A 16,539-nucleotide genomic window follows, 5' to 3' on the forward strand; every position below is an offset into this window, starting at 1 on the left:
GTGCGTGCGTGCGTGCGTGTGTGCGCGCGCGTGTGTGCGCGCGCGTGTGTGCGCGTGTGCGTGTGTGTGTGTGTGCGTGCGTGCGTGCGTGCGTGCGTGCGCGCGCGTGTGCGTGTGTGTGTCACAAAATAAGACATTATTTGAGACACACACACACACACGGGAGGGGGGTGCAAGGGGGCGGACCTACTGCCCGTCCTCCTCCCACATCCGCCCCGTCGATAGAGGTCCCCCCAACAGTACAATCATGGAAGTCGTATGCCCCTTGACAGGGGGGGAAGGGAGTGAAAGTAACTTCGCGTGGAAAGTTTAACGTTTCTGAACAGGGAAAGGTGTAGAATAGTATATCATACGTGTATAGCAGAAATAAAACGTTTATTTTAAAACTATGATTGTTAATAACTTTTTAACGAAGGACGAGCGACTGCTAAAACTTGTTGGAGGTCACTCAGGGTCATGATCTTGATAACATATGTCAAGGTCAAGGTCATCGGAAGATGGTCCCTGTTTGTCAAGGTTTATCAAGATTTTTAACTTAATTTATTGGCCCGTTGTTCTGTTTCTCTATATTAGTAATTAATTAATGCATTCTTAAAATAAAAGATATGTATTACATCTGTGTATGTTTATATTAGAATTATATACAGGATGTTCGGAAATTCAACCTTTCAAACTTTCAAAGATTGTTGGGGGTACTAAAGGGATCATTTTTTGCAAATGGATCTAGGGTCGAAAGTGCGTGTCGTTACATCGTTACAGCAGATAGTGTTCGAAAAAGGTCGAAATGTCTCAAAAATATAAGTTATAAAGATTGTTTTACTGACAAAAGTTTTAGGGTGTAAAAAGATCTATTTACTGACCTTATAAGTTTGAGGTGGTGTCGCCAAGGTCCATTTGCAAAAGATGATCCTTTTGGTGCCTCTGATAATCTTTTAAAGTTTGTCAGTTGAGTTTCCAAACATTCTGCGTATGTATACACTATTCATCAAAAAATAAGGAACACTTTTAAACATGCTAAAGATTGGGCAATTTTTAAAACCGTAATTCGGTTAGAAATCATTGCAGACGAAACATTAAAAAAGCATTTTAAAGGTCGAAATCTCTACTTACGAAATCTGTCATTAAAAAAAATCGTACAACGTTTACTAAAAACATTTACTTTACATTTTGCAAAGATTGTGCAAAATTTTCAGATTTGACTGATATTCATTTGTCCGTATAACTTCATAAAGGATCAGTCATATTGAAATTTTAAGTACAGATTTTGTAAGTAGAGATTTTAATCTTTAAAAAATTTTTTTAATTTTTTATCTGCGATAATTTCTCACTGAGTTACGGTATTCTGAATATTACCAAATTTTTAGCGTGTTTAAAAGTGTTCCTTATTTTTTGTTGAGTAGTGTATATTTATACTAGGTACATACTAATATGTATGTAAAAAATGATATAGTTAATGTGAGAAAGTTATTCTACAGTTATTCTATGAGAAAATTATTCTATAGTTGCCCGCTAGATTACGTTAAAGTGTATGATGGTCCCGACAATTCGACCGCCGTTATAGGCACGTACTGCGGCCAGCAACGAAATTTAGTGTTATATTCCTCAGAGAACAGTTTATTCGTGCTATTTTCCACATTGAAACGCACGGCTAATACGCAAAATCGAGGATTTAAAGGAATTTTTGAGTTCTCAGAAAGTTTTGTCAGCCTGGGTGAGATTAATTATGATACCTGTTTGTTATTTATGAAACTTTACAATTGTAAAGTATTAATCGATACTATCATTTTTTTTATTCGTAGATTTCATAACAGAATATCAAGGCGAACATATCCGTGGATCTGAATGTGACCAAAAAATCCTTAGTAAGAAGGAAACATCAGGATTCGTAGTTAGTCCAAATTTTCCATATCCTTACTTACCTAAGGTCGTCTGTCGTTATTTCATTTATGGCATGCAAGACTCGCAACATCTAGAACGCGTGCGGTTGGAATTTCAAGTATTTACAATACAGACACCCAAGGGAGAGTAAGTATTAAATAAGTATATTTATAATACTAAATGCCAGTATGATAAAGCGTAAATGTCATTTTGCACTGCATTCCTTTTTGGGCTTTTTTTTAGGACATGTACCGACGGCTATCTAAAATTATACTTAAAAGGTCAAGAAGCAACGGATTCTTATGACAAATTTGATTATGAGATGTGTGGTAATAATAGCAATCCGAGTCATGTAGTCAGCGACGGGCCTCGGCTCGTGATGGTGTTCAGTAGCGGAGAATTACAGGCACAGGGCTTTAAAGCTAAGTGAGTACATACGTATATATTGGTAGTATTATTTAAGACAAATCTCTTTTTAATAAAAAAAATTCAGTTTTATTTAATGGTTTTTTTTTACAATTCCATCGTACTATTTTTCAACAAGTAATTAAAATAACTTTTGATTTCTAACTTTTGATTGAAATGTATAACTATTAATTTTAGGAAAAAGATAACAATTTACTTCAGTAAAAATAATAATTTAACATATTATAATATACTTAAATTATTCTTAATTGTTTTCTAAATAAGGCCAATATATTGTAAATATCATTTGTTTTTCCTTTTATACTTATTTATAATAATTTATAATAATATAGAATATTAGAATACATTATCAGATTTAGATTGACTCTTATTCGCCATTCTCAACGTATTAATTATTGTTTATAAAAAGAGTCCTTTATTTCTTCAATTATTAATTTATAATAATTAAATTTTACTAGTTGTGTTATTTAAAAATTTTTGTAACCTATTATTTTTTAAATTATTACAGTAGATAGTAAAATTATTGCTTCTTTGTACTTACAACAATAGTCATAAGACACAAAAATATATGCATAATGTTCAAGATTTTATAGAAAAAAAAGAATATTAGTATTTTTAGAGAGAAATAACAAATATTTTAGTTTAAAGATTTAATAATTTATGTTGTAAGATAATATTTTATTTTAATATGCATTACAACAAAAGTATCATCTGTTCTACCCTACAAAAATAGGTATATTTCGAATTATTAAAGTTTTATAATATATTCAGCTTCATTTGAAGCGGTGCTTGTAAAGGCACATTAAATGAGTAGGCAAGTCAGTCTAATAATACTTTTATTGTGACTATGCACAATGCTCTTATAAAAAAAACTACAACTATACTTATAATGAACGGAACATAAATCAAAAAAGGTACAAGGCAGCCATGCATAAGCAAAGAATATACATAGAGAGGTAACTCTTTTTTCTAAGCTAAAACTCCATGTATGCGGTAAGCAGCGGCAAACGCATGTGGTGACCAATCAGGAATAGAACAAGATCTTTACAAGTTTCCTTATATGTAAACCTTTTTTCCTCAAATGCATAAGAAAAGGAAGATAATTCAGGAAATATAATGTTATTTATAGATATATTTTTTCTTCATGTTTATTTTACTTTATGAGCTTCGTAACTCGCGCCGGACGAATTGCCTAATCTTTGATTGGTTGAGATCTCGGGTCTCTGCCATTATGCGCAATGGTTCACCTTGTATATTTCCACCATGATCCTTACATTGACTCGGTCAATGGTTTGCTCTGATGCCTAGTTCACACTGGATGCGATGGGCGATGAACGACGAGCGATATCCAATAAAAGCTTTGCTTTAGCTCACACGACGATGTAAAGCAGAGTTATTATTGGTTATCGCTCGTCGCGCATCGCTCATCGCGCCTAGTGTGAACTAGACATGACACTGCGAATGCAAAAACTTGGTGGTATATTGCACTGTTGCTCTGTTAGAAACGTCAGTGCAACATTTGTTAAACTCATTCAGTTTATTTATTATAGTTGCTCCGAATATAAATTCAGTACTACACTGGATAATTTTCATTTGCCATATATGTAAAATCTGAGCGCACTGATACAGTGCACGTAATCTGAATGTGTGGCACCGAAAAAGTTCGCACTCAGTGCTCACTAGTGCAGTTTATCAATCTATCATAAGTTAAGAAGTTATTAATTATTCAATGTTATTCTCAATTAATTATTCTTATTATGCTCAATTTCTAATACATTTTTAATTATTATTTTAAATTTAATTTAACTTTGATTGATAGATACATTTTTGAAACGGAATATAAAATACCGGGCACCGCAGCACCCGATGGCAGTTGCACTTTTACTTACCGAAGTTCTTCTCGTAAACGTGGCGAATTTAATTCACCACGATATCCTAGCAATTATCCGAGCGACACGAATTGCACATATTTCTTTTTAGCGACGCCAAATGAACAGGTTGCTTTGATTTTCGATCACTTTAAAGTTCGTGCAAAAAATAATGTAACAGTCGGACGTTATGGGTAAGTAAATCACAATTTCCTGTAACTTATATAAGGTGTTTTGTAATCATTGACACAACGCTTATAAGTATGTAGTGACTAAGTTCTCAATGAGTTGAAAAATCCTCTATCGCAATTTTACAGTTGTCGCAATAGTGAATAAGATATTAATTTCTAAAGAAATGCGTATTCGGCCGATTCACTGCAAAATGCAAACTTTGCTTGTTTAAATCGTATTGTTGTTTTATGGACGAAACCATATTTCTGAAACCAATCTTTTATGTAGAAAGGTTCGTTATCTAAGATTTTGACATTTTCCCAATTGAAATTATGATTAAAATTATTATTAGTCTATTAAGAAGAGATTAACTTCCAGCAAATATCAAATTACATGTTTATTGGGACATGATTGATGAAGTCATAACGGTCATAACTGATTATAACCTTTGAGTTGTAGACATAAAAATACCGAGTTGTGCAATAAAATGCTACAAAAATTCTACGAATAAAAATATAGAAATTGTTAATACTTTTCGATATCAAGTCTAGTCAAGTGACGTTTATGCTTCAGGTCTTAATCCCAAGATCCTAAAATTTAACCAATAAAGCTGCCAGCTCTAACTAAAATTTGAACTCTATGGCTGAATTTTAGGATTAAGACCTTAAGACCGAAGCATAAACCTTCAAACATACGTGTCAAAATTTTAGTTTTAGTTTAAGTTTGAGTTAGGCGTAGATAATAAGTCAGTTAGTTAAGACATTTGTTTTTATACATTTACAATAGATTGAATTATAAAGGAAAGTTTTTTTCTAATAAATTTTATTCTTTTTATATGATACACTCTCTACTTGTAACATATGGATTTTGTGTTATGGATCGAATAATTTTTAAATTAAAAAGCTATTTCGATTTGAGATTATAGATAGCAAATAAAAACTGTATTAAGAACTGGATTGATTTGAATTGTAAATGTTTATTATATTTAATCAATAACATTAAAAAGGGCGAAGTAAGAGTCAAATTACAATTAAAAATCAAAATTTCTTTGATAATTTATTCTCTAAACTACAGCAGTAATATCACAAGTTAAATTGACTAACAATTTTATATACTTATTACACATCTTAGATCAATCTTAATAATGTTGAACGACATTTTAAAACCTGTAAATAATTAAGTCTTATTGCGAAAGATACTGGTCCGTATTCAGAACGCGTTTTTATTGTTTTTAAAAGCGCGCTTTTAGCTCTGAAATTCTATAGTATACAAACGTGTAACGTAAACTATAGCATGTTAGAGTGCTAACATGTAAGCGTATTCTGAATACGGGCCGTTACCTCAGTTGGGAATCGAATCCGGACTTCTTGCATTCCGTGCGAGCGTCCTAAACCTTTATGGGCCTTCTACAATAAGCCGTAAGTCACAAATCATAAGTCATAAGCTAGAAATGGATCAATCACAGTCGTCAATTTTTAGTTTCTTACTTCCGATTTATGACTTATGGTTTATTGTAGAAGGCCCATTAGACAGAGGCCTTAGTAATATTAGGAGTAATGTCTATTTCAAACGACATAAATAAACAATATTAATTATTAAATGTCGTAGAACGTACATATAATAGGCCTTCTACAATAAGCCATTACCTAAGTTTTAAGTATTAAGTAATTAAGAACATAAGAAATTGATCACTCACAGTTGATTATTCTTCTCACATTCGATTGTGATTGGTAAATTTCTTATGATTTAACACTTAAAACTTAAGTAATGGCTATTGTAGAAGGCCCATGAGAAATACAACCAATAAGAAACAAAGCCTTAAATGGTCTAGTTGGATCTTAGGTACTTGTACATTTGTCATCAATGATATATTAAAAAACACTTTTTCGAAGATTATGGACGACAGGAAGAGTACTGGATATTTAAAATTTGGGAAACTAAGTCTCTTTAGTGACAAAAAGTGCGCCAAACTTTAGCCAAATTAGTTATCGGGAAGAGATTTTGACTTTCTCCCCCCATATTTGGCTAGAGTTTTTATATTTCATCCTATTGCTAAAATTGCAAAATGTTAGAAGACTGTTTGACTCATACAATTTAGTCCATTCTATTTATTCATAAGCGTTGTTTTAACAATTATAGAACACTGTATGTTAAAGCGCATTACAATATATTAACTAAAATCGATTCTGTTTATTTACCAGATATGAGCTCTGCCAAGAAGATTGGCTGGAGATTTACAATATGTATCGGGATGATACAGAGAAATTAATAGGAAGGTATTGCGGCCAGACTGCACCGGGCCCAGTAGAATCAAATCTCGGTGCTCTTGGCTTAAAAGTGATCTTACATTCCGATTCTGAGCTTGTCTACAGTGGCTTCAAAGCGCGTTACACTTTTGAGATCGCTAAACCTATTTTTGGAGGTACGCTTATATGCATACAATTATTGTTTCTTTATAAAAGTAAAAAAAAGGAAAAAATAAATTTATAATCTTTTATATGTAATTTTTAAGTTAAAAATTTCATGGTTTAAATGGAAAAATGGTATTTATTTTAAATTGGAAAATATAATACATATTTATTCTACAATTAAAAATGTTTTTTATTTCTTTATGAATGTTTCTTCTTACAAACGAAAAAACATTGTAAAATTAACATAATAATTCAAAAAAATTTTTTTGGAATTATAATGTTAATTTTAGGTAATTAAGCTCTGGTTATTTGTGATATTAATTTTTTCGAATTATTATGCTATAGATTGTGGATCAAATATTAGTAGTCTAAATTACGGTATAATAACTAGTCCAAATTATCCAAAAAACTACAATGGGTCGGCAAAAAACTTAGCTAGTAAAAGTTGCAACTGGTTTATAAGAGTGCGACCGAATCAGCGAATACTCTTGAACTTTGAGGTCTTCTCCATAGAAGGTGATCCAGAAGGTAATATATGGATTTATTATGAGATTACAATACTAACACAATTTCTCTTACATAACTTCTACCTATTAATTTGCATATTAATGTTTGTATTATTATTTTTATTTTAGTATATACATAATATTTTTGGTATTTAAACTGTAATATACAAACTATTAACGTTTTGATAATTTTACTGAAAAATTATTTTCAGCACGAGGGTGTCCCGCAGCCGTATTACGCATGTGGTATTCTTCTATTCCTCGCGAACTTTGTGGTGTTAAAGATCCTAAAACTAAATGGGATTATCTTTCGGAAGATAATAATATGCGACTCAGGTTTGTTATGCTTCATATAAACAATAAGGCTTTCAAAGAGAAATATGCTTTTAATAAATATTCACGTTATATTTACAGTTTTATTTCAGCTGATAAAGCTGTAGGGCAAAAAGGCTTTCGAGCTGTGTGGACAGAAGTGAGTGCGAATACAGATTGCGAGAACCAGTTTTTATGCAGTAAAAATAAATACTGCATCAATGAGTCACTACGATGCAATAACATTAATAATTGTGGACCTGATGATTTATCGGACGAGGAAAACTGTAAGTTCCGCTAATATTGGAATGCAACATGTAAACAAAACAAATATTTCGAAAAGCGGTGTGATTCGGTAGTTTACTTTGCTTCCATTACAACTTATATTGTCTCTCTTTCTTTTTATTCTCTCTATAAGTAAACTATATCCTACTCTATTATCCAGTGTAATCTCCTGTGAATTGTACAACAGATATATTCTACAAAGATTTTCATGTGTATTGTGTGTTTCTGTGTATTGTAATATCTTTTCAAGACAAACCTTTAACAATACTATTAACTTTTTATTCATATATATATTATGACGCAAACTAACAGCACTTATTTATAATCAGCATGAATAACAATAAATTATATAATTTATATTAATCAAGTAAAACAATGCACTTTTTAATCACATTATTAGGACTCCTGTTTACTCTACTATTATTTTTTTTAAATAGCTTTAAAGGATCGGAAGAAAACCGAATTTTTCCAATTTTTCCGCGGTTTTTTTCGGTTTACTTTCCAAAGGTATAAAAATTAATTGGAAAAATTCACGCGTGTTCGTAAATTATCTGTACCATAGGGTACAGCCGTAAAAGGGGTAATTTGGATAAGTTAACCGAAATTATTTTGTGTGTGTGTGGGTGTGGGTGTGTGTGTGTGTGTGAAATGATATTAAAGGTTGAGGTCGTATAACGTATTCTATTAAATATATAAAACACACAAAACATAAGTTACGTTCAGCAGAAAAAGCAGCTTTGCAATTATTGTAAAATTCTTAAACATAATTGGTTTATACATTTAGATTTAATAAGGGAAAGAACTAAAAGCAAAACCGATCATTAATAATTAAAAAATCTTACAACGCAGTTGCAAAGCTGCTAAACGCAGCCATAGTTTTATATTGCACCAATAGTGTATCTTCTGTATGTTTGATTGAATACACTATACAATTCCAATCTTTATATACAATTTCTGTTAATTTATCGAAATTACTCCACTGTACCCCCTTTACTATGCACTAGCTAGTGGAAGGTTAGATTAGATTTTACTATAAAAATAGAAGGAAAACTAAAAATTTCAATAAAAATATGATTACATAATTTTCTGAATCACATTAATTTGATGAAGGACATTAAAAATGAAATAGTATGTCATTTAGAGATAGCAAAATAGCAATTAAAAAAAAAAACAATTTTTCGGTTTTTTTCAAATTTTTTCGGCCTTTATCCAGCAATTTTAAAAAAGCGGTTTTTTTTTTTAAACTATACTATTATTTATTTTAAATTGTAACGTTATACAGTAAAAATAAGAAAACATATATATATATATATATATATATATATAAATAAAAGTTATATTTAAATATAAATATTTCGATCAACACATATTTCACACACACATCAGGCGATTTCGTTAGAGTTCGAGCTTTACTTTAGGATTTCCTTAAGGGACACTCGACTTCTATAATTATACATACTGTTGCACGTGGGTTTCGACTTTCCATGCGAAGCGATTCTCACTCCTCCTCCCCCTGCTTAAGAAACGCACGATTTCCATAATGTTGGTTTCACACTGCGTACGACATCCGACGTATAACGGTACAATATCTAATAGGAGATCTAGAAAAAAAGCTCTCTCCTATTGGATATCGTATCATCGTATGTCGTACGCAGTGTGAATTCTACATAATTGTATTGTTGTATGCGGGTTATGACTTTATGCAACAGTACAATCATAGATTTCGTGTGCCCTTAAAGCAGAGGAGAAGTGGGGTCGAAGTTGTTTTGTGCGGAAGTCGTGCGCCTCTGAAGCAGAGAGAGGAGATGGGGTGGAAATCGCTTCGCGCGGAAATCGTGCGCCTCTGAAGCAAAAGGGGAAATGGAATGATAGTTATGTCTTAAATTTTAAAATAAAGAATAGTTTCAGCACGTATGAATAAAAATTTTTTATTGATATTTACATTGTCTAGTGGATATATTGTACTCATAATATTAAATTTATCAATTCATTCATCATAATTATACATTTTTTTAAATATGAATTCTGCGTTATAGTGGATAAAGTGATAGTCGCGTACCATAGCGAGGAATATTTTCTCGCAGTTCTCTCCATAATCGTTCGTATGTCCAAAAAATTATATTAAAATAAGATATTGTAACTACCTAACTTTTGCGCGGAATTCGCCGAAATTATGCGGTTCGCAAAAGAGATTCGTTCGGGAAGAGGAGATGCAGTAAATTGAGGGTCTGGATTCTATAAGGGGATATGTGTGGATTTTGCGGGATAAATATTGTCTGCAGGGTTAATTTTGGACATCGCTCTAATTTCAATTTTGACGACTGATTCTTATAGAAAATTTCATAACGCATCTTTTTTGCATTGTCTGTAAATCAAATTTGTAACTTTTTTTGTTTTCAAGTTATAAACAAAAAAAGTAATTTTTTAAATAAAAAATTTCAATAGATTTTTGTGTTCAACTCGCCATATCTCCAAATATGAATATTTTTCTTTGTAATTTTAACAGGATAAACTTCAATATGTTTCTCGAAATACAGAGCATATAAGAAGTTTTCGAAACATTTCACAGCCAAATGCCGAATTTTTCAAAATATTCCTCTCGCATTCGTAGTTTCATTCATTCGATCACAAAAGTTATCATACGAATTTTCGATTTGTCAACTTTTACCGGTATTACAATTTTGTTTATTAGTTAAGGAAGATTTTTGGAAAGTTTTAGCTCTTTAAATATTATAGTTGTAAAGTAATAACGATTTATATGTCGATCCGGTTACGTAGCGCGCTGCGCGCAATGTGAAAGTTCGAGCCGTTTCTTTCCGCGAAATAAGGGTATCAATGGACGCGTCTTTGTCGGGTGCTTGTTTCCGTTATATTTTTGGAAAATGTGGCCGACTTTGACTATGCTTTGCGATTACTCTAAATCCGCCTAGCGATCCCGCGATTTTGGATGTCCCGTTCGTTCGTCCTGACGCGCGTATTAGCGGCGTGACGACGTCGTGGTCGCAGGCGCCCGGTGTTCGGGCGGTTCTCGCCATTTTCGCGGGTTATTGCGTCATTCTTTAAGATTTTGCGTTACTCACCGTCTTGTGCGGCATTTTCGTTACTGGCCATAATGACCTAATTCTGGTCGTGTGCCATTCATTGAAGACAAAGACTAAGACTAACAATAGATGCAGTAAACATTGTGTTTATGTCATCTTAAAAATGGAGCTTCCTGAAGAACATTTTCGACGTGCTTTTGTTCTTTAATCAGAAGAAAAACGGTGACTGAAGATTATAGAATTCTGATAGAAACTTACGGTGACGTTGCCCTATTTAATTAATTAAGACATAATAAGATATTGGTTCAAGCGATTCAAAAGTGGTGATTTCAATATTAACGATAAAGTTCGGGATAAATTGTTCAGGACAACCAAAAAAGATGGAAAATGCAGATTTGCAAGTATTATTGGACGAAAATCCAGCACTTCAAAACTTGCCAGAGCATTAAATGTTTATCGTACAACAGTTATTAAACATTTACATGATATAGGAAGGATTCGCAAGGAAAGAAAATGGATTCTACATCAATTGTTGGAAAATGCGAAACCGAATTGCGAACCGATTAAACATTTGCATTTCGTTGCTTGCCAAACAAAAAAGAACTTTTTTGTATCGAATTATTACTAGGAATGAAAAATGGATCTATTTTGATCCTAAACGAAGAAAATCATGAGCTGATCCAGGCCAGCCAACAACATCCACTTCAAAGCGCAATATTAACGGTATTCAAAGGTATTGCTGTGTATTTAATGGAATCAAGAAGGTGTGTATTATGAACTGTTAAATCCGAATGAAACTATCACCGCTGATCGTTATCGATAACAATTACACAAATTAAAGCAAGCATTCGACTAAAAACAATCACCAATTGCGAGTAAACGACGCAAAGATCCTTTTTGACAATGCTCGACCTTATGTTGCATTATCAGTGAAACAAACGCTATTAGAGCGGGAATGGGAAGTCTTACCGCGCACCCCGCGTATTCTTCAGACATTATATTTGATTCTCACTTATTATGTTTGATGCAACATGTTCTAGAGGATACAAATTTTCATAATTTCGAAGATGTGCGAAAATTTATAGAAAATTGGATTAACTTTAAACAAGAATCTTTTTATCGTCGCGGAATCCATCTCTTGCTAGAAAGATGGGAAAAAGTTATACAAAACGGAAGGAAAATATTTTGATTAAGGTATTCGTTCATTATCTTGTTTAAATGAATCAGTTTTTGAAAAAAAAAAACCCTCAAAACTAAATCACACTCTAATAATTTCCGTTCCCTCAATAGCTTCAATATATCGGTTTGTCTCACCTTGTCAAAGGCTTGTGTAAGGTCAATAAAGTACATGAAGGTAGGTTTGTTAAATTCGATGGTTTTTTCAGCTAACTAGCGAAGTATAAATATTGCGTCCGTCGTAGATCTATTTCGGCAGAATTCCTATCGTTTGTTGATATTTGTTAATGCGACAATTTCGATTTATCACGTAAAAAGATATATTTTCGTACGAGTACGTTGACTGTTTCGAAAAGGCCAACCCTTTTAAATGTTGGTTTAAATACCTCACTCCGTGTATATATATATATATGTATATATATAAAATATATATATATTATATTGTAAATTTTGTGTATATATATACATATATAATATATTATAATGTAAGAAATTTTTATGTATATATATATATAATAATATTGTAAGAAATTTTATGTATATATATATATATATATATTATATATACATATACATAAAATTTCTTACAATACCTAAGTGTCATTTTACGGTACCTATTTAACTTTGTCATAGTTTATTGTTGTTTTAATTCACTTTAATGTACACATGCAATATAAGTAAATTATCGCGTTGTTTTGTAAATTTATTGTATACTTTGTCGGTATAATCTTAAACTTTCTTCTGAAAATGATGCAGAATGTCCATATTGTGCAGGACTTTTTCCAAAAGATGCACATGGAAAGAAATGGGAAAAATGTCAGATTTGTTTAAAATGAGTTATGTACAATGTGGTGAAGTAAAATTCTAAAAGTTTTTCTGCGCTGTTTGTTATCCCTCTTAAATAAATATTTCACAGCTTGTGACTTATTTTTTATTAGAAAAATTAAGAAGTTTAAACTTTGCTTTTTTTTTAATTAAGACATTTAAGTCTTATTAATTTTTTGTGTGTTTCATTTTTATAAGTCTATGATTCTATACTAAAAGTGATGAATTTCTAATCTATCTAGGACATTTTCTTTTGCATTTTGAAATGACAAAAAAAAAGTCAAAAAATTATGTTATTATATATAATGAATACTAAAATTTTGCTATACCTATTGTTGTGCAATAAAAGTGTGTATAGAAAGTATTTTCTCATTTTTTCTTCTTTGATTTCCTATTATGAGATACTATCTCATGTAAAGAAACTCTTGTGTCTCATATTATAGGAATGTTTTTTTAAATGAGTAAAATCGACACTTTTAATAAAAAAAATTTATATATTGGTACAATAAAGTATAGCTATTATTGATTGTTAACTGTTAGATAAAATTTGAATGTATTTCCTTTAAATTTGACATTAAAACAAGAGTTAAGATTATAAATTAAATCAATTACAAGCTTTTAAAAGAAGGTATCTCATAATAGGCGATTTTACTCTATGTCCATCTTATATATGGTTATCACAATCAAATATATTGATGGGCGAAAAGTGCTATTATTTCCGGTTGTGGCAACCGTAACATTCTTTCTGTGCACGTTTGGATCACAAGAGATATAGGTAATGCACACTCCATATGCTCTAGATTCTAATGCACAGATTGTACTGTTTTTTTTTTTTTTTTTTTTTACTAGATTCTCACTAATTGACTAATGCTGTTAGCAGGAAAGAGAGACAAATATTTGTTTTTCTTCCTTTTCTCCATCGGACTGCAGTTTTTTTTATAGTATACGCTGCACGTATTCATGGTTGATTTTTATATTTAATGTTATCTTAAGAAGTCGTGATCCAATCAAATAATCGTAGCATATTAAGACGTACATTACTTAATACAATCTTAAAATGAAAACGGAATATGAATATCAGCCTTAGTGTAGGGAAGACGCACTTAGGATGTTGTCTTATGAACATAGAAAAACAGAATCGGAAAGGTGAAATGGTAGTGACATCCAATTAATTAAGTATCATTTCTTTCGATTTTAAGTAATCTATTCCCATGGGGCATATTTTTCGCAAGAAGAATGACATTCTAATTTTATAATAAAAATGGTATATCTATAATATTACATTTCATTTATAAATATTTTTTTATTCATAAAATGTTAATGTGCCTATTTGAAAGATATACAATAAATTTTTTCTATGTTGTATTTCTTTTATTAAATTATCATTTGTTTCCTTCAAGCACCTTTGTTTTTTCTTAAATATTGGACGTATTCAAAATCTCACTTTTTCAATTCCGTTTTCATTTTTCGTGTTCATGGGACGGAATCTAAAAGTTAGTGTAGGAAAGGTGCAACATATTACAGAGCTGATTAGCAATAAACAGCAATTTTTGTTTTCCGAATTTTTTTAACGCCTTTTTTTATACAACAAATTTTTTTATACAACAAAAAGATAGTACAAAATAAAAAATATAGATTTATTATTTATTTTTCGTACTAGGGCGTGTAAAATGATAGTGTTACTCCCGCATTTGCGGGAGTAAAATGCGATTTTACACCCCGGAGAATTGTAAATAAATAACACCCAATTACTCCCCACTCAGCAAAACAATCCATGAACCTCATTCCCCACCTTCACAGCTCCCTAGTACGAAAAATTTTGTTTGCTACTCGGGAATAAGGTTTTCACACCCGCGTGTGTTCGACCGTACACTCGGGCTGGCTTCGCCAGCCCTCGTGCCGTCAAACACCCTCCGGGTGTAAAAACCACTTTTACTCCCTAGTCACAAAAATAACTATTATGACATTTAAAATAATAACACACATACACAAAAAATCGATTTGTGAAGGGTTCATATACTCATAAAATACAAGCAAAGCATCTACATATATAATGTCTATATTACTAAAACTGCCCCCCCCCCAATTATTTTTAACTTTGGAATAGATTTAACTTTTAAATTTATGTTGATGGGCTGATATTTTTTATTACATATTCTATATTATTAAATTTTAGACCATTTTTTAAAATATTTTATAGAATTATTTGTATATGCGGATGCATATTATGATGCGAATTACAGGCGTCGCCGCCGTACCAGCAGGCAGCTACACGATGCCGATAGTCTATGTGATAGGCAGTATCATAGTGATCATGATACTCTGTCTGATCTGTCATCGTAGATTACGCCAAAGATCGTGTAATATATCAATCAATGACCTTCCACCGCAGCAAATAGTTGATGATCAGCGTCATTGCTACCAACATCATGATTTGCTACATTATCAGCATCAAAATCACGCATCAACACACAGTTTTAACCAATATCAATTAGAACAGCCAAGTCCACCGAATGAAAGTGACGAAGGCGAGACAGAAGAGCCTGAAGCAGGTTGCGACCAAGAATCCAGCAGTCCTGACAGTGTGTGATATCAATCAATCTTTTATTTATCATGTGTAAATCGTTATTATTGTTATTACATACAGCAAAAAAGAAGAGTTGGAGGAAAGTCCCGAAGGAGAAAGTCGGTGCGATGTTTATCGTTATATATGTACGTGCTTCATAACATTACATTGTAAATTTTTTATGTGTAATCGCCATATGCATAAATTTTGTGTTTGTGTGTGTGTGTGTGTGTGTGTGGTGTGTGTGCGCGCGCATGCGCGCGCATGCGCGTGTATGTACATTTATATAAACACTATATATGATATAACTATATAAATACTAAATTGCTAATGTACAGAGTTCATAAAAAGCGCTGGAATAGTGATATATCTCGAAAACTAAGCATTCTAGGAAAAATTGTTCCGGATGAAAGTTGTAGAGTTTTAAAAGATTTATTTATTGGCGTTATGAATTTAATCTTGAGTGGCATTGTCAAGATCAGGACAAAGTCATTTGAAACGTTTTTAACGAGTCTCCCTATTTTTTATTGCATATTCTTGTAGCTTTTCTTCAGACCTTTTTAAATTACTATAGTTTTATCTATAATACTTTAATTAAGGTTTCGAAATTATCAAACTTTTTGTGATGAGATGTTGATTTCTTCCAAGTAAGGCCCATTTTTTATTGTAGATCTACGTCGCAATTTCTTGATTTGTATTTCAGAGATATGTAATATTGAAATAGTACTAAAATGTACTATGCGAGTTATAACAGCATTCAAATACAATTCAACTGATTTGAATCATTTCAAATCAGTTACAACGAATTTGATTTGAACTAGAGTATATTGTACACACAAAATCAGGGATGGGAAGTAACTCGTTACTTGTAACGAAGACAGTTAAAGTTACTTTTTTTCAGTGACTGTAACTTAACTTTGTTATTTCTTTTTTATTTGTAATTATAACCGGGGGGGGGGGAATGGAAAGTTACTTTTTAAAACAAGCTACAGTTACTCGTTACCGAGTAAAAAAATTAACGAGTTACCGTGTTACCATTTATTGCTTTTTAAAAGTAACTCGTTACAATTACCG

The 16,539-nt window shown here is 31.8% G+C and overlaps 1 protein-coding gene across 1 annotated transcript; it reads left to right on the forward strand.

The window, feature by feature from the left end:
* Positions 1 to 1,502: 1,502 nt before the first annotated feature.
* On the forward strand, positions 1,503 to 15,489 carry LOC108771799 (dorsal-ventral patterning tolloid-like protein 1; the record flags this gene model as incomplete). Its single annotated transcript, XM_018537162.1, has 9 exons — positions 1,503 to 1,711; positions 1,800 to 2,025; positions 2,122 to 2,304; positions 4,124 to 4,366; positions 6,545 to 6,765; positions 7,100 to 7,282; positions 7,473 to 7,596; positions 7,675 to 7,859; positions 15,161 to 15,489. Coding segments are annotated over 9 exons (1,903 nt in total), but the record flags the coding sequence as incomplete, so codon positions are not given.
* Between the last annotated feature and the right edge of the window lie 1,050 nt (positions 15,490 to 16,539).

The sequence above is a fragment of the Cyphomyrmex costatus genome, unplaced genomic scaffold (genome assembly GCF_001594065.2).
Source record: "Cyphomyrmex costatus isolate MS0001 unplaced genomic scaffold, Ccosl1.0 scaffold1658, whole genome shotgun sequence".
Taxonomy (NCBI): domain Eukaryota; kingdom Metazoa; phylum Arthropoda; class Insecta; order Hymenoptera; family Formicidae; genus Cyphomyrmex; species Cyphomyrmex costatus.